At 52.3% G+C, this 22302-nt stretch overlaps 1 protein-coding gene across 1 annotated transcript in view; it reads left to right on the forward strand.

Moving 5' to 3' along the window:
• The window catches only part of NSUN2 (NOP2/Sun RNA methyltransferase 2), a 33684-nt gene extending 21127 nt beyond the window's left edge, over nucleotides 1-12557 (forward strand). The window contains exons 10-19 of the mRNA XM_070774875.1: nucleotides 1575-1648; nucleotides 2237-2367; nucleotides 2701-2797; nucleotides 5855-6039; nucleotides 6312-6404; nucleotides 7134-7269; nucleotides 8389-8469; nucleotides 8688-8826; nucleotides 9858-9897; nucleotides 11584-12557. Coding sequence (XP_070630976.1) covers nucleotides 1575-1648; nucleotides 2237-2367; nucleotides 2701-2797; nucleotides 5855-6039; nucleotides 6312-6404; nucleotides 7134-7269; nucleotides 8389-8469; nucleotides 8688-8826; nucleotides 9858-9897; nucleotides 11584-11923 — 1316 coding nt within the window. The 3' untranslated portion in view covers nucleotides 11924-12557. The remainder of the gene's footprint in view (nucleotides 1-1574; nucleotides 1649-2236; nucleotides 2368-2700; nucleotides 2798-5854; nucleotides 6040-6311; nucleotides 6405-7133; nucleotides 7270-8388; nucleotides 8470-8687; nucleotides 8827-9857; nucleotides 9898-11583) is intronic.
• Nucleotides 12558-22302: the final 9745 nt, after the last annotated feature.

Genomic DNA, 22302 nt, shown 5'->3' on the forward strand with positions numbered 1-22302 from the left:
CTTAAAGCAAATAGTGGGAAATTTAAAACTAATAACATCTCCTGAATAGAATGCTACTTGCGTATGAAGCAGGTTGAAATGTAGATCCTGAAACTGGTGTGCATTTCCTGAGATGGTGTCCACGACTGTCTCAGCTTCTGTTACATTCTTCTCAGTGGCTGAAAGGCCTGTGCTGTGAGGTCAGCCCTCCTGTTCTCACCTTTGCGGTCCTTTCAGTTTGAATTTCCTGTGTCGTATTTTGTTTCGCTACACTTATCTGAGACTTGATTTCTGTGTCATGTTTTCCGTATGGAAAAGCTCCACACTTTTGGTGGTGCTCTATTTCAGAAGGCCGGTAAAGAGAAAGGTCACGGGTGATGTAATTTGACAGTAACTGAGAGTCCTGTTCCCTGAGCACCCTCTCACTGGGCAGGTGGGTCTTCCGTCTGCGTTTTGCTGTCACAGCTGTCTCTTTGCACATGGTTGCTCCAGACCACATCGTGGGTGTCTCATTCCCATGCTCCATCAGAGGCGTGTGTGTAGACGTGGCTTCATCAGACAGTGACTTTTGCTGGGTCTTGTCCTCTGCATTTGCTGGGGATCTTAACTGCAGGGGTGGGGCCCCCACCTGAACGTCCTCAGACCCAGCAGAGGGGATAGGTGGCCAGTAGGCGTTCAGTCAGTGCTCGCTTCTGACCCAGATGCTAGCAGAGAGTCACCGCTGAGCCAGGGCAGCGTTGGACTGAGAAAACCAGCTTCCGTGTTTGCACTGTTACCTGGTGTTCGCGTTTAGGAGCCGGGATGTTTGGATGTCCCGTGGCGGCCGGCGTGATGCTTCTGTCGACGTTTCTCCCTGTTGGACCTCCGCCTTGGGGATTCTTCGGCTTTGTTTTCATGAGCCCTGCGTTTTTCACAGCTTCCACGGAGCTGTGTTGGATTTTCCTTTTTGTGAGGCTGTCCATGGATCTGTCCGTGGGTTGTGGTGGGTAGTTCATCTGAGAGGTTTCCTGTAACGGCCCCAGAGTAGAGCTTCTTGTAATGGCGCTCCTATGAACACCGCTTTAGAAGGGGGCTGTCGTCCTGATGGCCGTTTTAGAAAACCAGCTTGGACCTGAAGCTGAATGTTTAAAAATGTCCACAGTTTCATCGTGTTGCTTTTTGGATCGGTATGTTTGTTCGAGATAAAGGCATGCAGACGCAGGTCATTCCTTGGTGTGACTGGAGACCAGGAGCCGGCCGAGCGCAGGGTCCCGCCCTGTGTGCGTTCTAGGCCGCCCGCGTGGCCGCGCCTCGGGCGCAGCGTGGACTCTGCAGCTGATTCCTGCAGCAGCTCCCGTGCTGCCCTTCACCCACGTGGCGGCACTTGCTCTAAGTGTGCAGGTCCGTGGGCTTGAGTGACTCTTGATGCTACGCTGTGGAGAAGAGCTCATTTACGGTCAGTCCTTGACCCACCCCAGAAGTCTCTGATCTGCTCTGTCTGGGTGGGTCTGGCCTCCCGGGACAGTCTGTAAACAGGATCTTAGAGTGTGCGATCTTTTACAGCTGTTTCCTTTCACTGGGATAACGGGAGTTTTTGTTTTGCTGTTGACCCGCAGGTGCTTTGGAGCTCGCCGACGTGTCTTCAGAGTTGCCAGGACTGAAGTGGGTGCCTGGGCTCTCGCAGTGGAAGGTAGTCTCCCGCCAGGACTCTGGCTCAAAAGGGCGGGTCAACTTACTAGGCCTCTTAGAGTCGTGAGAATTTTAAAGCATCCACTCTAGGGTAACTTGAATAAATGGTTCATTTGATTATGCAACTTAGAATCAGTTTCAGAATTATGTTTAATGACAAACGGTACATTTATACAAATATTTCTGGCAGTGGAAGTTTTCCTGCCTTTATTCTGTAATCACGAGTCAGCTTTGTTTATGTACAAGTATAGCTTTGCTTTCTTCCCTTTTAATTGGCTGGGATTCCAAGCTTTGTTTCCAGTAGGAAGCAATTCACTTCTCAGTGTTAGCCCAGGAACGGTCTGAGGCTGGTTTTATAAAAGAAAGAGAGAAAAAATAACCCGCTTGGAAAATGAAAATGCCACCTCATAGAATGAGTGTCCTGGTTCATGGAATAAAAGATGGTGTCATTTCTTTCCTTGCAAACCGTCCTCCTCTCTTTAGGGAGAAATGAGACGTGCCATCTCTTGAGAGCTTCCCCACCCCCTCTTCTGGCTTTCCCTGCTCTCAGATGGGCTGGTCGTTGAGTCCCAACCCTCTGGCCCTGCAGGTGATGACGAAAGATGGGCAGTGGTTCACATCCTGGGACGATGTCCCCCACAACAGACACACCCAGATCCGGCCGACCATGTTCCCCCCGAAGGACCCCGAGAAGCTCCAGGCCATGCACCTGGAGCGCTGGTGAGTTTCCTGGGAGATGCGTCTCGGGCGTTTCCTGCATGGGCTGTGCTGTGCCCTTGGCTGAACTTTTGGACCTGAACTTTACAGCAAGTAAGGTTCTCAGTGTCTCCTAGCTGCTGGTAGCAAGCAGCTGTGTTGTAAACTTAAAAAACCAAACCGGTGTGAACGTAAATGGCGATGTTCTAGACATTGCATTATCAACTCCTTACAGGTGACACACTGCCGTTCTCTCAATGAGGGTTGTGTGTTGTATTGTGAGTAATATATTGTGTTATGAGAGTGTATTTTGGATCAGTTAAACAGGGTAAGTTGTGTATGCGTGTGCTTTTTCAGTCTTAGAATATTACCACATCATCAGAACACTGGAGGCTTCTTTGTGGCGGTGTTGGTGAAGAAGGCTTCGATGCCGTGGAATAAGCGTCCTCCAAAGGTAAGCGTCTCCCGGGACAGCAGAGCGTGCTGTGTGGCCTTGCTAACCGGTGGGGCAGGAGCTGACCACGGAGCATGTTTGCAGGGTGGAGGGCAGTTGGGTGTTCTTGTGTGTGTGGTGGTGGTGGTGTCCTTATATTTTATCACCAGTTTCTTAAAACTTTTAATTAAAGTCGCTCAGTTGTGTCTGACTCTTTGTGACCCCATGGACTGTACCATCCATGAAATTCTCCAGGCCAAAATACTGGAGTGGGTAGCCTTTCCCTTCTCCAGGGCATCTTCCCAACCCAGGGATTGAACTCAGGTCTCCCACATTGCAGGCAGATTCTTTACCAGCTAAGCCACAGGGAAGCCCAAGAATACTGGAGTGGGTGGCCTTTCCCTTCTCCAGGGGATCTTCCCAACTCAGGGATGGAACCCAGGTCTCTCCCGCATTGCAGGCGGATTCTTTACCAGCTGAGCCACCTTATAAGGGAAGTGGAAAAGGTGGAGTTTGGGAATTGCATGGGCTATGGTCCTTGGAGTAGACACGGACTGCAGAGTCGGACGTGACCGAGCGACTTAACACACACACACACCTTCCTTCTGCATCTTCAACTTGCTTCTTTAATAAAACTTGAAGAGGCGTGAAGACTGCTCTGTGGCTCAGTCAGAATCCCTGCTGGTGGTGTCTGAGCCCTGCGTTCCCACGGGTGGTTTTCAGCTGGGACAGCTCTGCCAGCCGCAGGCCGGCAGCCTTCCCCTTGGCCGTGAGGGGCAATGCCAGGCTGTCCAGGCCTGCCTCAGGTGGACGTGGGCAGGGCTGATCCGTCATAATGAACCTCAGCCGCCCCCAGGGTTGTGTGAGGGAGGCCATGAGGCAGAGAGGTGGGGAGAGGGCAGCTGCTGCTCTTTTATTTTTTTTAAATAATTTTATTTATTTGTTTTTGGCTGTGCTGGGCCGTCTTTGCCATGAAGGCTTTTCTCTAGTCACGGTATGGAGGCGTCTCTTTGCAGCGGGTTCTCTTGTCGAGGAGCACAGGCTCCAGGAAGTATGCATGGGCTCGTGAGTTGTGGCTCGCAGGCTCAGTAATCGTGGCCCGCGGGGTCTCCCCAAACCCCTGGCGGGTGAATTCTTTACCCCTAGCCACCAGGGAACCCCGAGGGCAGCCTCTGAGTCTTAACTCAGGCTTGTGGTGTGAAGCGCGGTATCCCCCTTTGTCAGCGTGCGGTGGGACTTGATAGCTCGTCCATCAGCATGCCTCCTGTTGCCGTGGACTGGGGCCTGGGGTCACTGTCAGCGGGGCTCTAATTTCTTCGGGTCCGTGTGGGAAGATGAGGACCGGTGGTGCTTATAGCCTTCGGAGAAACAGAAGCCAACCATTCTCTAGGGTATGGCTCATCCAGGTAGATGCCTGCAGGCACAGCCTCATGGCGAGGTGACGCGGCGCTTCCGAGCAGTCGTCCTGGGGCTTGTGAGGCTGGAGAGGGTCCCCTGGAGGCGGGGCTCCTGCCTCTCACAGCCCTTGGTCCCCGTCAGGAGAGGAGGCGTGGAGCTCACAGCCGGGCGCTCAACATGTGAACGCCGACCTCGTCTGCAACTGAATCATCTTGCAACTGTTGCCTTACATTACATGTGATTTTCATGCAGTCACAATGTTACTAATGAAGTAGTTTGTATGCTTTCGTTCTGAGACTTAAAAACTGTGAATTTTGCACTCTGAGATCCATCTTACTTTGCACTGGTCACATTTGACCTGGTCAGAGCACTCGTGAGCCCACCTAGCATGGCGCTGCTGGGGCCACGTGATAAGACGGGGCCTTGGTCTTCAGGACGCCATTGTCCCGTTGAAGCGATGCAGAGTGTGAACGCTTCTGGAGCTGGGGCCGGGGAGAGGCATGCGGACAGAGTGCTGACGCCATTGTCCCGTTGAAGCGATGCAGAGTGTGAACGCTTCTGGAGCTGGGGCCGGGGAGAGGCATGCGGACAGAGTGCTGTTGGTGTCATTGTGAGGGCGCCGGGTCAGATCTCAGCATTGCGCCCAACAGAAGGAGCTTCCTGGGTCAAGGGGCGCGGGAAGGGGGCTCTGGAAAGCAGGCGGTTTCCAGACTTGAGGGGCGGGGTGGAAAGGACACACAGCCTTGCTAACCTTGGCAGAGGATTTGGGGGTTTGTTCTTTGTTTGCCTTTTTCTTTTACAATTAAACCACGTTTCTGGGAGGCAGTGTTGCACAGCGTTACAGAACCTTACCAGCCTGTCCGCTTAATAGCTTTGTGAACCTGACAGATGTGTTGGACTTTCCCGTGTACATAACCTGATTTGTAAACTCACTTCATAAGGGTTGGGAAATACCACTTTTACCAGCCTGGTGACTTGTTAGAAAGGACGTACAGTTTTAAAGAAGGTTACCAAGTTGAGATGTAATGGACACAGACCATCGTGTCGGCTCAGGGGCACCAGGGTGATTCTGTGCACATACACCTGGTTGTGGGGTGTCTTTTCCCAAGGTGAGAGCTTTTAAGGTCTCTCATAGCAAGTTTGAAGTATATAAGCAGCGTTGTTACCAGTAGTCCCTGTGCTGTGTGTCACGCGATCTTTTGTTGTCTAAGATCTTACATAAGGTATACGTAAAAAGTTAACGGCAGTAAGACACTTTGCTCATTTTTCAGCAAGTGGTCCCTCCATCGTGGGAGGTGCACTTCATCTTTCTTCCGTTGGGCCCTGGAGCGTTTCCACTCTCCTCTCTGAGTCCTTGTCTTTCTTCTCGGCCCTGTGTAGCGTGTCTGGAAGCGTGTGACTCACCGCACAGAGCAGATGCCTGGCAGAATTTCTGGGTGAAGACAGGCCGGTGTTGCTGGCCCCCGCTAAGAAACAGGAAGTTAAAACTAGACTCTGTGCCCATGAATTCTGCTTATAATAGCAGATTTAAAATACTTTTTTAAAGAATCCTGTTGTCTGTCTTTTGCATGTGAATTGCTGTATTCGTTCGGGTGGGTTTTGTGGCCCTGGAATCTTCCCTGCCTGTGTCAGGACAGAGGCAGTTGCTGTCCCAGTGTTAACGAGCGTGTCCCTGTCCAGCTGCAGGGTGAGCTGGCAGAGCCGCGGGCCCCCGTCCCCCCAAGCCCTGCGGAGCCCATGGCGGGCTGCACCTCCGACACCTCGGAGCTGGAGAGCAAGCTGGCACCTGGCATCAGCGACACAGGAGCAGTGGAGAGAGCGGAGAACATGGACAGCAGTGGGAGTAAGAGGGACGGCGTGTGCGGGTGAGGACCGCTGCATCGTGGCCCTCGCGCCCCAGCGTCTGCCCAGCCCTCGGGGTTCAGCAGGGTCCGGGTGGCGGCTTCGCAGGGGCGAGCAGGTCCTGGCTGTGTGGGCCCCGGGGCTGATAACCGCAGGGGATGGACGCCTCGGATCGTCCTCCGCAAGGAAGAGACCCGCGTCCCTGCAGGGCGGGGTGGGGCTGCGGGGAGGATTGGGCTGGAGGGACTACTGCGACCCCTCGCTGACGGATGCCCTCATCCCATACCCGCCTCAGCCCTCCTCCATCCAAGAAAATGAAGCTGTTTGGGTTTAAGGAAGATCCCTTTGTGTTTATTCCCGAAGACGACCCGCTGTTTCCACCTATCCAGTAAGGATTCGTTCGGCCTGTTACAATTCCTTGTTTATGTTTACCGTGGGGTTAAATGCACACGGGGTCACGTGTAACCATAGTTGTTCTTTTAGCTCCTTTTTAATTGCCTGTGAGAGCTGGGGGAAGCTTTAGAGGGTGTTTACCAAACCCTTCAGTTTAAGGTGAGCAGTAATCAGAGAATGCTGGACCCCTGAAGGCAGAGATGACGGAGATGGGGACTCTGGACTGGGGGCCCGAGTGGGAAGCCCTCGGTGGGGGTCCATGACCAGGGCGCCCCACCTTGCTGCCGGTTAGGGAGGGTTGGTTGGGTGGGGTTTCTGGGTCGATCACAGGGGAAAGGTGCTCAGGATATCTGTCGGGTTCACTTCTTCCTTGTCGGTTAAATTTAGCGTCTGTGAACCAAAGTGCTCACATATGCTGTCCTGTAGATGACTGGTCCTTTGCCTGTGTTTGTGAAAATCCCTCCTAAAATGTCCGTGAAGGGGGAGTGTTCTCAGGTGTGTTGTTGGAATTCGGGGGAGACGCTGTGCCTGTGAATACAGGTCCTGGATCCAGGAGGTGCAGGCCAAGCGGGGGACGTTAGGGTTAGACAGTGGGCGTCCAGGGCAGAGCCCCCGGCCCTGAACCACACGAGCATGAGACATTAGACCATGCAGGGGCGGGACGCCACAAGGCTGGCGTCATGTTTGAGCTGAACCCTCGTAACCAGCTGTGTCTCTTTAACAGGAAGTTTTATGCTTTGGATCCCTCGTTCCCAAAGACGAATCTGTTAACCCGTACCACGGAAGGAAAGAAGAGGCAGCTCTACATGGTGTCCAAGGAGCTGAGAAACGTGCTGCTGAACAACAGCGAGAGGATGAAGGTGGGGTCCCGGCCACGGAGGGCCGTCCTTTCTCGCTGCTCCCGCTTTGTTGGAGGGGCCAGGGCTCAGCTGCCCACCTGGGGGTCTCAGAGCCGCCAGTGGTCGCAGGTCGCCTGCCTAGGGGTCTCAGAGCCACCAGTGGGCACGGGCCGCCCTTCTGGAAGGGTCTCAGAGCCACCAGTGGGCTCGGGCCGCCCTTCTGGGGGTCTCAGAGCCACCAGTGGGCGCGGGCCGCCCTTCTGGGGGTCTCAGAGCCACCAGTGGGTGCGGGCCGCCCGCCCAGGGGTCTCAGAGCCGCCATTGGGTGCAGGCCGTCCGGCCGCGTCCTTCCCGCCGTCTGTGTCGTGGGGCACCGGGGCCTGCCTGCTGCTCTGTGGGCCTTGGTTTCGTGTGTTCTTAACGGTAGCCTTTAGGGCCTGCATTTACTTGCTGAACTGTGTTCCCAGCTCATTTCCCTCTTGCCTGTTTGTTTCACACGGCCTACCTCCATGTGGTCTGGAGGTCCTGGGCGTCACATCTTCTCAGGACAGGGCTCGACACTGTCCTTTCCCAGGGGCCCACCGGGGTTTCCAGGGTGATGGCAGCCTTGCTCCTGATGGCCCGTGGACCACATGCATTTCTTGTGTTCTCAGAGTTTCCTAGTTTTAGTGTCTTATTTAAGTGCTAATTATTGGGCTTCCCTGGTGGCTCAGTGGTAAAAAAAAAAATCCACCTGCCAATGCGGGAGACATGGCTTTGATCCCTGGGGCAGAAAGATCCTCTGGAAAAGGAAATGGCAACCCACTCCAGTATTCTTGGCTGGGAAATCCATGGTCAGAGGAGCCTGGCAGAATACAGTCCATGGGGTCTCAAAAAGTCAGACAGGACTTCGCAACTGAGCGCATACACATGCGTGTGCTAAGTGTTAGTATAAGCCACGTAAAGCAGAACCGCTTGAGGACTTCAGTCAGGCTGAGAGAGTGTCTGTTTTAGTCAGAGGACCGTGGCGGCCACTTCTTCCCTTCTTTGAGCAGCTGCTGACAGCTTGGTCTCCTCGGGGGCTGACGGAAGGGAGTATTCCCATTGATTTTTCTGACTTCCGCTTTCATGCGTTTGTTTCATCTGTGTTTTCCATCACAGGTCATTAACACCGGGATTAAAGTCTGGTGTCGAAATAACAGCGGTGAAGAGTTCGACTGTGCTTTCCGGTTGGCACAGGAGGTGAGGGCGTGGACAGGTGCTTCTGGGCCGGCCTGGTTTCTGCCTCCAGCGGGAGCTCTCATGGTTTCTGAGCTCTCCTGGGCTGGGGGGTATGTCTGCCTGTGCGACCCCGTGTCACCGGGGTCCCCCCACCCCCGGGTAGGGGCCGTGCTGAGGGGGCAGACCCCGGGCACCGCCTCACACTGGTCGTCACGGTGATGGGTCTCTGTATCCCCCAGGGAATATATACATTGTATCCGTTTATTAACTCAAGAATCATCACCGTATCAATAGAAGACGTCCAAGTTCTGTTAACCCAGGAAAACCCGTTCTTTAGGAAGCTCAGCAGCGAGGCCTACAGCCAGGTCAAGGACATGGGTAAGCGGCCTGACGCGAAGACGCAGCCCGTCCTCCCCTGGGGCGGCTCGGCGCTCCCGCCTGCTGGGCCTTTCTCGCCTCCGTGTTCTGCACGCTGAGGCTCGGTTCTCAGGGCCTGCGTCCACCTGCCGAGGGATCTGAGGGACGGAGGCGGTAGTCCCCGCACGCCGATGGGGGATTAGTCCCCGCTCTCCCCGGCCCGCCCCTCGCGCCAGCCTGTGCAGGTGTGGGGCCGGCAGATGGGGTGGGGATCTGTGGGCGGGGAAGCCGAGGCCCAGGAGGGCAGCCAGCACAGGATGTGGTTCGTTTGGCGTCTTGGCCAGCCCCCTGCGCTGCAGGGCACTTCGGGCTCAGCCGGGCTTTCCTGTCTCCCAGCCTTCCACCCTACATCTCTCTAGTGAGGTTTTCAGCTCAGAATGAAAATAGGGCTGCCGGGGATTCTAATTGCATTTGCTTTCTGTTCTCGCTTCCTTCTTTATCGCTGAAACCGCGTTTCTGGCTCGGTTAGAGGGAGACGGTATAGACGCAGTATTAAAGTCGCGCAGGCACGCCGCGGCCTCCCCTCGCTCGACTCCTCGGGTGGAACCGCGTTCACCGTGGGGGTTGTCGTCAAGGATAAGGGAACTGCTTGGAGTCAGTTTTGTTTTTTTCCTTTTAATCCTGCCTTTAGATGATTGCAGTATGATTTTGACAATTTTTGTATGTTCTTTCCCGCTGTTTCTGGGAGTTGGACCAATTATCTTTTTAATCTTGCGTTTTGAGAATTAAGCAGTGGTTAATCCCCATCTCCCTGCGCCCGAAAGAGCCTTGCAGAGCGGCCGAATCCCTGAGCGCTCTGACTCCACTGTCTCCACGGCCCCACTTGGTACCTGGTGTGGGGCAGCCTGGTGGGCTTCTAAAGAAAGGCCTCTGGCCTCTTCCGAGACCCCTGAGACCTAGCATCTAGGTTCTCTCCTCTGGGCCCGTGAATGAGGGCAGCAGAGGCGTCTGGGCCCGGAGGGCTCAAGCAGCGGTGTCTGTTTCTCTTCCAGCCAAGGGCAGCGTCGTCCTGAAGTATGAGCCAGACCCCACGTAAGTGAGATGCTCCGCCCTCGAAGCCTCCGCGTTCTGTGGGAGAGGGCAGGGTTGTGTCTTAGAAGCCTTTCAGAACTGCAGTGTTCCCGGGTGTCACCATGACGATCCTCTTTATGAAGCACCTGTGCATGTTTGTTCAGAGGATAAAGCGAAGGGTCAGTGTAAAGACGGGCCGTTAAGAGAGGCTGCGTTCTCCCACGCCTGCCGGCCGTGTCCGGTGCTGTTGCCCTGCCCGTGGGGGCGGCCGTGCCAGCTGCCATGGCCCCCAGGACCACCGCTCAGTGACACCCCTCACAGGAGGGTGTGGTTCCGGGTGGTCCGCACTTGCCAGAAACGGGACAGGGGACTTGAGTGCCGGCCCGGGGCCCTCAGCGGGGTGGGGGTGGCCGAGTCAGCATCTGCACCCCAGCTGGTCCCCATTCAGCAGCTGCCTCTGACAAAACGCTGCCTCCCGAAGAGGAGAGAGAACAGGCCCTGGGCTGGAGAGCGGTTTGGGCAGCTCATCCCGAGGCGGGCCTTGGCCTGACTCTGGGTGGTGGGAGGGAAGCTGGGGGCCCAGCCCCTGAGGTGGAGCCAGCGGCGGGGCCTGGCCTCAGGGGGCTCTGCACCGCCCAGGGTGGAGGGGGCAGGTCAGTTTTAAGATATTAGTATTTGGGCGGCTCACAGAAAATTTAAAATGGGCAGTTTTAAGGTGTGGGTTCAGTGTTCCATGTACGCTGGTTTCTGCCAGTTGAAGTACTGAGGTGAAAAGAGCTTCAGGAATTAGATGTTTTTTTTTTAAGGAAGAAAACTGGAGTATGAGAATTGTGTTAGGTTTTTCTTTCATCGTTTTTTTAGTCAACTAAAATTGTTCTAAAAAAATAGAAAGGTCCGATAGATTTCTGTCTCTCTCTTTTAGTGGTTTTTCTTACTGGTTCAGGCCTTTCTCATCTTTTTCTGTTTGTTTTTTCTTAGTTATTACTTAAACCCTTGTTTGGTTCTTACTCCGCCTGCATCACTGATGCCTGTCGCCAGTGGGCTTGGGACATGTGTTTACTTAACAAGGCCTTTAGGAGCTCAAAAACTAGACCAGAGTCTCCTGCGAAAGGAGCTAAACACAGTGCGTGTGGCCCACTGTGACAGGCACCGTGCTGGGTAAGGGGCACCCAAGTGGCACCGACCGTCAGCGCCCTCCTCCCTAGGACAGGCCGGCGCGTCGGGGCGGTGTTGTCAGGGGTGCGGACCCAGACCGCATTGCCGGGAGCCTCGAGTGTGGGGAGGGCGGGTGCCCTGGTCCCCGACCCTTAGCCCCTGCCATCCTGGCTCCGGGCCGTGTCATCCAGCCTCTGGGGGCCTCGGTGTGCTCGTGTGTCCGGATGGGCTGTGAGGGACAGGGCTGCGTGCCTTGTCGGTCAGTAGGCAGGGAGGCATAGGGATAGGCCTTCAGACTTGAGAGGGCGCAGGTGCCTGCAGATGCTCACGGTGAGAGTGCTGGACATCTGCAGACTTGGGGGCTCGCCCGCGAGTTTGTAGAGGGAGACACTGGCCAGCCTGAGGGCCTTGGCGGTATTCGAGTCGGGAGGAGGGACGCCCGTAGGAGGGCAGACCGGCTTGGGGGTGGCTGTGGGCGCGGTCGTCTGCGCTGGCCTCTGAGGCTGCCGTGAGCAGACGAGGACCGCTAACCGGGAGCCGCTCTGTGCGCAGGAAGCCGGACACGCTGCAGTGCCCCATCGTGCTGTGCGGCTGGCGCGGCAAGGCCTCCGTGCGGACTTTCGTGCCCAGGAACGAGCGGCTGCACTACCTGCGCATGATGGGGCTGGAGGTGCCGGTGGGAAAGAAGCGAGAGGGCGCCGCTGCGGCGCCCGGTGCGGCCAGCCCCGCGGAGCCGGAAGACGGGCCGGGTGCGGCCAGCCCCGCGGAGCCGGAACACGGGCCGGGTGCGGGCAGCCCCGCGGAGCCGGAAGTCGGGGCCGGTGCTGAGCAAGAGGCCGGCCCGGACGCCTCCTCAGGCGGGGACCCGGCGGAGGCTGGCCTGCCCCGGTGAGCCGCGGGGGCCCCGCCGGGGTTGCCCCGAAGACCAGATCTAGGACGTGCCTGTGAAGACGGAGCTGACAGGAGGCCTGGTCTCGGAATGATCCCAGGACTGCCTTCACGTGGAGCTGACAGAAAGTATCTTTGTAGCTTGTTAGTAAGTGCTCACTTTGTATCTTCAGCAAAGTTGATCCGCTGTGCCTGTTGTCGGGAACAGACTTGGATCATTCGAAGTCTTACTCTGCCACGAAATGCAGCTGCCCTGGCAGGAAGTTTCAGGTCCCCTTTGTTATGCCTGTATCGGTCTTAAGGCCCAGAACCTCTTTTTAAGTGTTATTTGTAGAGAGAATCTGTCACTCCTTCCAGGTCATTGGAAGACTACTGTCAGCTTTAATAATTGTATTGAGTTGCACATGAGTGTGACGTTAGTATGCGGTGGGGTTAACATCTGAAGTGTCAGATGACTTCCTGTGCCTTTGTAATAAAGGGTAAAACAAACTTTATCTCACAGTAAGAGCTTATTGTGAGTTGTGATACTAGTTATGAGGGTTTCGTGTGCTTTGATTGGAATGCTCTGCAATTAAATAATTTTTAAATGGGGTTTGGGATCCTTGGAAAGTTTAAATAAAGAATTATTAATGAAAACATGTATGTGTGTGATTCAAGTTGTACTCCACTTCGTGTGGTAGAAGGAACAGACTTATTTTGGGGCAAATGGAAGTGTTAGAATTAGAAGCTTCTTAGCTGGTGGAGGGAATGTTAATGTGAAGACGTGAAGTCACTCGGTTATGACTGCAGCCCGCCAGGCTCCCCCGTCCATGGTATTCTCCAGGCAAGAACACTGGAGTGGGTAGCCATTCCCTTCTGCAGGGGATCTTCCCGACCCAGGGATCGAACCTGTGTCTCTTGCGTTGCAGGCAGATTCTTTACCGTCTGAGCCGCAGGGGAAGTCCAGCTCTTTAATGAAGTCCAAGGTTGGGCGTGAGAGCACTTGAGAGGACTTGCCTACGTCACCTTTTATCCTCTAGAGGGCGGTGTTGACGCTGCAGCGCAGTGAGTCTGGCTCGGCTGAGAAGGGCCTCTTAGCAGCCTGGGGACTGACAGCCCTTCCGGCCTGCTCCTTGGGGCACTGCGCTCGCCCAGCAGGTGCCGCCTGGCCGTGTCAGTTAATCCGTTAACTGAGTCCCTGCCGGGTGCCAGGCGGAGCTCTGGGTGCTGGGGACGCCGCTTTTCAAGGCAGTCAGTTTTCAAAAGATTACGGTACAGTGAACACTCCCATCCCCAACGGCTTTCACAGTGCGCACAGTTGTCTTAGTGCTCTGCTTATTTCCCACCTTTTTCTGTTGTTTTGAAGTAGGTCGTTTCTAACAATTCAAAAGATAAGGACTGTTTTTCTCTTTAAAAAATAAGCTCAGTAACTTGACACCAAAGACAGTAACAGTTCCTTAATGTGAGATACCTTACATGAAAATTCTGTGCGTTGAAAACTGTTAAGACGTGGATGAGAGAAATTGAAGACGCAAATAAATGGAAAGATACTCCATGCTCGTGGGTTGGAAGAATTAATGTTAAAAATGTCCATAATGCCTGAAGTGATCTTACAGATTTTCCTAGTTAAGTTTTACTGAGGTTAAAGCTGCCTGCCCATTTCTTCCCTCTTCCTTATCAGACTTTAATTACTCTTGGTAGTTTTTCCTGATCCGGTTTTTTACCATCAGTTCAGTTCAGTTGCTCAGTCGTGTTTGACTCTTTGCGACCCCATGGACTGCAACATGCCAGGCCTCCCTGTCCATCACCAACTCCTGGAGTTTGCTCAAACTCATGTCCATTGAGTCGGTGATGCGGTCCCTTCAAATGTTGAACAAACACAAACAGTGAGGAAATTCAGGGCTCTGCAGCCTACGTGGGAGGAGAGAGGATAAACGTGGATGGGGGCTACAGGAGAACCCAGGGGCGGGTTGAAACTAGAGGTCCCGGTGTGACAGGGTTTTAAACAACGTACAGGTAACGCATAACACCGTGTGTGCTCGCACAGTCATGTTGATTTCCTAGTTCTCTCTGCTGAGAGGGTTTATGAGAAACAGCACCCCAGCAGCAGTGAGCACTCCTAATACCAGACCTTGATTTCTAACAACCAGGTTCCATTGCAAGGATAAAGGGACCTGGGGGAGACTCCACATGACAGATACATGAGGGACGTCACAATTAGAAGCAGGTCCCGGCAGCCAAAACTGGAACAATGACAGTAATACACCTTCCTCAACAAAACAGGAATCCTTGAGTTCATGATACAAATAAATGAATAAGGAAGCAAACGGGACAAGAAAAAATGTTTAATAGCTCTAGTCCAAGCTATGGCTATTTTAGTAGTAATGTACAGGTGTGAGAGTTGGACTATAGAGAAAGCTGAGTGCCGAAAATTAGATGCTTTTGAACTGTCCCCTTCTCCCGCCTTCAATCTTTCCTAGCATCAGGGTCTTTTCCAATGAGTCAACCCTTTGCATCAGGTGGCCAAAGTGTTGAAGCTTCAGCTTCAGCATCAGTCCTTCCAATGAATATTCAGGACTGATCTCCTTAGGATGGACTGGTTGGATCTCCTTGCAGTCCAAGGGACTCTCAAGAGTCTTCTCCAACATCACAGTTCAAAAGCATCAAATTTTCGGCACTCAGCTTTCTCTGTAGTCCAGCTCTCACACCTATACATTACTACTAAAATAGCCATAGCTTGGACTAGGGCTATTAAACATTTTTTCTTGTCCCCTGTTTGCTTCCTTATTCATTTATTTGTATCATGAACTCAAGGATTCCTGTTTTGTTGAGGAAGGTGTATTACTGTCATTGTCCCAGTTGTGGCTGCCGGGACCGGCTTCTAATTGATTGTGACGTCCCTCGTGTATCTGACATGTGGAGTCTCCCCCGGGTCCCTTTATCCTTGCAATGGAATCTGGTTGTTAGAAACCAAGGTCTGGTATTAGGAGTGCTCACTGCTGCTGGGGTGCTGTTTCTCATAAACCCTCTCAGCAGAGAGAACTAGGAAATCAACGTGGCTCTGCGAGCATGCACTGTGTTGTGCGTTACCTGTACATTGTTTAAAACCCTGTCACACCGGGACCTCTAATTTCAACCCGCCCCTGGGTTCTCCTGTAGCCCCCGTCCACGTTTACCCTCTCTCCTCCCACGTAGGCCGCAGAGCCCTGAATTTCCTCACTGTTTGTGTTTGTTCAACGTTTGAAGAGACTGATTCCCTCTTGGGCTGAAAGCCTCACACGCTGGCCCTTCCAGTTCCCACTGACTGTGCCAGGGCCACAGCCGCCATCCTCTGACCCTCTTCCCCGAAGGTCCCTGCCGGCCAGTGCCAGCATGAATGTCAGCACCAACCACAGGGAATGGGCAGCTCCTAGTTTAGAAAGTTTCTCCTCTAGAGCTTCTTTAAAAAACGGGTAGGGGGTGGCAGAGAGGCTTAAGATGGGGGGTCACACGGCAGAAACCAACACAACACTGTAAAGCGATTATCCTCGAAATGAAAATAAATTTAAAAAATGCAAAACTCTAGCCCTACTTATCAGAGGATATTTCTCATGGCTGGGCTAGAATCTACACCCACTGTGGTCTGACAGGGAGGCAAGTGGAGGACCAATGGTTTATATAACCTTAGCTTGTACAGGGCTGACCCTGTAAAGACAAGTTAGAACTCTTACTGTTTTCTTTGCAATAAAGAATCCCAGCATTTGTTCAGTTGAGGAACTTGACATTTTGAGTAGTTATGATCTGTAGAGGCCCGGGTTCGAGGTTCAAACCCAGTTGTATTCACACTGCATCATAGTTAACCATGGGCTCATTCAGTCAGCAAAGCGCCCTTGAGTATTTAGATCTCTTCCCAATTTGACACATAAGCAAACCAGTTCATCTCAGTTCAGTCGCTCAGTCGTGTCCAACTCTTTGCGACCCCATGGACTGCAGCATTCCAGGCCTCCCTGTCCATCGCCAACTCCCGGAGTTTACTCAAATTCATGTGCATCGAGTCGGTGCTGCCATCCAACCATCTCATCCTCTGTCGTCCCTTCTCCTCCCGCCTTCAATCTTTCCCAGCGTCAGGGTCTTTTCCAGTGAGTCAGTTCTTCGCATCAGGTGGCCGCAGTATCGGCACACCAGGCCTAGGTAATTGCAGTTATTGAACAGGGCAATGACTGGCCTTTGCCAGTGATATTTAAGTGACTCAGTCATACTGACCCGTGTCAGTCAGATATGACCAGGAGAAACCAGTCATGTGAGCTGGGAAACGGAAGAACTGCTGACTGTAGCGGGGTTGGAGTAATGAGGGGCTAGCTGGTAAAACGAGAGAAGGCTGCTGGGAGCCAGAGCACCTTAGGAAGAATTTACCATTCCTCACCTGGGGGTTTGCTGAGGAGGGGGCCACCACAGCTCACTGAATAGCAGGAATGTAGCTGTGTCTTTGCACTTGTGGAACTTGCTGGAAGCCTGGCTCCTGGGGTGCTGGGGACGGCTAGTGGCCGCGGGAGGCCGCTGGCCATTACACACTGCAGGAGCCTGGCACCGGGTCTCCCTGGCTCCAGAATCTTGGAAGTTAGGACCTCTCCTTCCCGCAGTGCCTCTCTGGTGCCCTCTACTGGCAGAACTGTCTCAAGGGCCCAGGTGAGGACGATGATTGGATGAGTGGAGCCCTGACATGAGGAATCGATAACTGATACGTGACTCATTCAATACAGCAACCGAAGGGAGGGGGGCTTATTATTACCCCTACTTACAGGTAAGGAAACTGCAGCAAAGAATTAAGTAATTACCAGATACCACACAGCGTGAGCGACAAAGCTGGGATTCCAGTTTTTCAAGTATTTGTTGGCTGCATCTGATCATAGTGCAGCCTGCGAGGCCTTTGCCACAGCAGGTGGGTCCCGTGTGCCCTGCCGGCTCCAGAGTTGCCCCGCGCCCTGTGGGGTCTTACTTCCCCGACCAGGGACTGAACCCGTGTCCCCTGCATTGGAAGGCAGATCCTTAACCCCCGGACCACCAGGGAAGTCCCCAGGATTCCAATTTTTTAAAACGCGTGGGAGCCACAGGAGCAGCATCTCAAGACACCTCCCCTTTCAAGGGCTGGCTGCACTGGCTGCTTTTCAGTGACCACGTTTTCATGATTTCAGCTGCTTTTCAAAGCTGCCAGAGAAGAGTAGACCTCCGGAGGTACAAATGTGATACCTGAGTGTGTGTTTTCTGGCTTCTTTTAAAATGAAGCCTATTTAAAACCTCTGAGCTGCTTTTGTCAGATGTAAACGTGAGCACTTTTCTCAAAGCACAGGAAATTAGAAGAGTTTGCCTAGTTTGAGGCATGGGTTGAATCCAGACATCTAATTTCACAGCGCCCCCTCCCCCAAACGCTAGAAAAAACTACAGTAACCGTATTTTAACAAACAAAAGCAAAAGAGAGGGCAGTGCAGAAGCAACATGGTTTCAGAAGCTGGAAAGCAGGCAGACAGGTAGTAAGAAGAGAATCCGGAGGGAAGCACTAAGCCCACGATGAGAAGAACCGAGAAGCCAGCCACATGCGGCCCTTCCCTTGGCTCCTGAATGTTCGGGGCAGACAGTCTCCCCGTGGAAGACTCTTCTCTGGAACCTGTCCAGCTCCAGAGGAAAGATCTAGGGTTCCTGGCCTCGGGGTTCCCCAGAGCTGGCACCTCTGAAGTCGCCCTCAGAACTGGCATGTCACCCCAGCCGTGTAGCTGATACACCTTGGAGCCCTCGAGTAGCGCAGAGGGGGCAGCCTGGGAGTCCCAGGCCTCAGAAACCGCCGCCGGCATCCAACACAGAGATCAAAGCAAGCAGGGAAAAAAAAAATAAGAAAAAAAAACAGGAAGAAGCACAGACTTTCCAGGGAGGAGAAAGCTTCTTTAAAAGAGTCCCTTTTATTAAAAAAGTTGGGGACCCCCCCTGGGGGTCCAGTGGGTTAAGACTTTGCCTTCCAATCAGTGCAAGGCCTGCGGATTCGATCCCTGGTCGGGGAGCGAAGATCCCACAAGCCTCGCAGCCAAGAAACAGAAAACAGAAGCAGTATTGTAACAAAGTCAATAAAGACTTTAAAAAAAGGTTCGGTGATGGCGGTGTGTGACTAAGCCTGATGAGACCCCTTAAAACCAAAAATAAACGTTAACAAGGGTGTTTCTCACATGAATGCTCCACTGAAGGTTTCTTTCCAATTCTAATCAACATTCTGGTGAGGAGTTTCTGCTCTGAAAGGAGTGTTGAAGGAGAAAAGACAGAGCTGGCCTAAGACAGGTTTCTCTTCCAGACACAAACCCTCCCCTGAGTACGTAGTGGGCGTGGCTGAATGAGACCCACACGTCCAGAAATAATGGCTGCTTGGCTGCCACTGAGAGAGCAAGGTTTAAAGCTTAAAAGCATCTGTTTCCTTTGAACTGTGGAATCCGTCTTTGAGAAGACGGATAAAATAAATTTCCTAAAAAGAAAATGACAACATACGTAACTTCAACCCAGCGAGTCCACTTCCTGCGCTTGCAAATGAGCAAAACGATGTGTCTACATCATTGATGCCACACTGTTTACAACAGAAAACCAGAAAGGCCGTAACATCTATGGCCAGGGCGCCGGTGAAATGAATGATCCCTAACCACTGAGCAAACTCTGGGAGATGGTGACGGACGGGCAAGGCTGGCATGCTGCAGTCCATGGAGTTGTGAAGAGTCGGACACGGCTGAGCCACTAAACAGCAACAACAGAGGAACACTTGATGCCATTGAAATTGTGGGAGGAAGTCAAGAGTCTTCTCCTGGTGAAGGAGCACAGCACGCCCCAAATCATCCAGCCAGTTGTGACACATGTGTCACCAGGAAGGTCATCAGATACCCCATGACCAGGGTTGGTACCAGAGTACCTCCACCGGTTTTTCCAGTGGTCATGTATGCATGTGAGAGTTGGACTACAAAGAAAGCTGAGCGTGGAAGAATTGATGCTTTTGAACTATCGTGTTGGAGAAGACTCTTGAGAGTCCCTTGGACTGCAAGGAGATCCAACCAGTCCATCGTAAAGGAGATCAGTCCTGGGTGTTCATTGGAGGGAATGATGCTGAAGCTGAAACTCCAATACTTTGGCCACCTGATGTGGAGAGCTGAGTCATTTGAAAAGACCCTGATGCTGGGTGAGGGCAGGAGGAGAAGGGGACGACAGAGGATGAGATGGTTGGATGGCATCACTGACACAATGGACATGGGTTTGGGTGGACTCCAGGAGCTGGTGATGGACAGGGAGGCCTGGCGTGCTGCGGTTCATGGGGTCGCAAAGAGTCGGACACGACTGAGTAACTGAACTGAACCCCTGCCTGGCTCGTTCAAAATCACAGCCTTCCACAAGGAAAGCAGGTGTTCAAGTCACCATCTGCATACACCCTCCCCGTCAGCTCGAGCAGGGCAGGAGGAGACACTCGTGAAATCCAAGTTCCTGGAGTGCAGCCCAGAGTGCAGGCCTTGTTGAGGTCAGCGATCTCAGTCCCACCAGGTCAGCTCTTCCCCGCACACCTCCACCCTGGCAGCCACTCACCTGGCAGTGAATGCTGCCAGCAGCCGTGCGGGGTGGGGTGGGGGGGCCTGGATGCAGGGCCTTCCAGAGTCAAGTCTTGAGATGACTAGAGCCTCTTGGCACGCTTTGCAGCTGGAGACCCAGCCCAGATCCGGCATCCTGACCCACAGAAGCCATGAGACAGTAAATGTAAATAAATTCTGGGGTGATTTGTTACACAATGGCAGATAACTGATACAGTCACTTAGAGACAACTGACTGTGTGACCTTGGGCCAGCTTCTTAACATCTCTCAGCCTCCGTTTCCTCATCTGTGAAATGGACGGAGTGACGGCACCCACCTACCTGATAAGACTGAAGCTGAAACAGTGTGGGACAGCAAGTGTTTCAAGGTGGAGGCTGATTTTTTTTTTAGCTTCTTAGGCATTCACTGCTAAGTCAGTGTTTCTTTTCGCTCTTGGATAAAACCTTCAATCAAAGCAGACAGGGGCTTTCCAGGTGACTCAGTGGTGCAAAATCTGCCTGCAGTGCAGGAAACGGTTTGACCTCTGTGTGAGGAAGATCCTCTTGGAGAAGGAAATGGCAACACACTCCAGTAATCTTGCCTGGAAAATCCCAGACAGAGGAGCCTGGCGTGCTACAGTCCATGGGGTCGCAAAAGAGTCGGATGTGACTGAGTAACTCAGTACACACGCACAGGGCAGACAGATCACCTGGGAGACGGGCAGGCAGCTTAAACCGTGGCCTTGCTTACAGGCTCTGTCCTCGGTCTCGGGAGTGAGTAATGCTGTCAGATGCGGAGGCAAAGCAAGGGGACCACCCAGCACCTGTCGCCTGGCTCCAGGGATCCTGCTCTTACCTCTTTTTTGCAAGCTCGGGGAGGGGGTGTTTCATGTCAAGGGGAGCACCTCAGGAACTGGTTTTGGCAGGAAATAGGAATGGCGTAATGGACCCCATTTAAAAATTTTTTACTTACTTGGCTACGCAGGGCCTTAGGTGCAGCATGTGGGATCCTGTTTCCTGACCAGGGGTCAAACCTGGGTCCCCCACACTGGGGACGTGGAGGCTTAGCCACTGGACCACCAAGGAAGCCCCACTAACCCCACTCTGGTTTCAAACTGGTTTCCATTACCAGCTCCTTCCACCCTCAAAGTCAAACCATTTACCATCGAAGACTGTTTGAAGGTCATGAATGAAAGACTCCTAAAACCTGAAAAATATGAGCCTTGCATTAAAAGTATCTGAGCACCTGTGAAATCATGCAAATTTGTGTTCTGATTAGAATATTGTTAAGATTGTTGTTGATGTCAGGAGAACGACTGTACTTTTTAAAATAAAATTAAATATCTGTGGTTTGTTTCTCCGGGTGGATTTTTGTTGCAATAAATAGCATTTTCCAATAACAAAGTGTCTAAATATTTCAGCCAGTTTTAAACAGTGACAAGTGCAAACAGTATGAAGTGTCCAGAACGTGCACTAATGGGACACAGTCAGCGCCAGCATTCAGACACGCCTTTTTTTAAGAAAAAAATTAAACTGGTTTTATGATACTATGATGACATTATTTTTTTAAGAAATAAAATTTATTTTTTTATTTGCAAAAGCATACTTAATCATATACATAGAAAACTTTAAGTAATCGTCAAAAAGCCAAAGTAACAACTGCAGAGCTAAGTTAATTCAATAAAGTAACAATACTATGACCAATGTAGAAAACTTTATCCTATTTCTGTAAACAAGCAACAGTTTTTTGAAACCTCAAGCTATAGTATAATTTGCAATTTTGTATTTATTTACAACAGCATCCAAAGAAGGGAAATGAATGGGGATAAGTTCAATAAAAGATATTCACATCCAGTCTGATACACCTGTTAATAACCGATCATCCTTCATTATTAGCATTGAGCCATTTGCATGACCCAGTCTTTGGAGAGGTGAAGCCAAAAAGTACATGTAAATGCAGACGCACACAGGACTCTGCTTCTGGATGATTTCAGCAAATCACGTCCTGCAAGGGAGGAAGGTCGGGGTGTCCTGAGGACCTGTCCTGCTTGGGAGAGAGGTCACAGTTCCATCAACTCTAAGGCCGATTCGGCAAATGCGTGGTGTAGTCAGGTCCCCTGGGAAACAGAGCCCGGGGAGAGATTTTCACACAGGGAAGTTTGGACCCAAGGCCCAAGGAAGGAAGCAGGGCTGGACTGTCTGCCCGAGCAGAGCAGGGGGCATCCCGACATCCTGAACCGTCTTTGTCAACACGCTAGAGAGGCACAAGTGGGAACTGACTTCCCATCCGCTAGAGGGAAAAGGTAACAAAATTCCATCAGTCTAAGGAAGGAGGGGAAAGGGAAAAAAGAACAGCAATAACAAGGAAACACAAGAAACAGAGAACACAAAACAGTCCCCAAAACTGAAATGAGACGGACACAGGCAAGTGTTCATGAAAGATGGAGGTGTGGGTGTTTTGTTTTAGTGTTGTTTGAAAGAGCCCAGTACTCAGAATTTGGTATTTGGGAGGTTCAGATCCACAGGATGCCTTCTTCCATCCTCACCTGGCCCCGTTCTCCTCTGTAGCAGCCACGAGCATCGGTAATTTTCTGTATATCCTTCCAGAGAGATTCCAGGTGGGTATTGGGTTGGGCAAAAGGTTCATTTGGGTTTTTCTGTACGATGTTATGGAAAAACCTGAATTTTTTTTGCCAACCCAGTGTTTTCTCCCTTCTGTACAAATAAGGCTTCCTTGGTGGCTCAATGGTAAAGAATCTGCCTGCCAAGCAGGAAATGTGGGTTCGATCCCTGGGTCAGGGAGATTCCCTGGAGGGGTAATGAATGGCTACCCACACCAGTATTC

This window comes from Bos indicus, chromosome 20 (genome assembly GCF_029378745.1).
Source record: "Bos indicus isolate NIAB-ARS_2022 breed Sahiwal x Tharparkar chromosome 20, NIAB-ARS_B.indTharparkar_mat_pri_1.0, whole genome shotgun sequence".
Classification (NCBI taxonomy): domain Eukaryota; kingdom Metazoa; phylum Chordata; class Mammalia; order Artiodactyla; family Bovidae; genus Bos; species Bos indicus.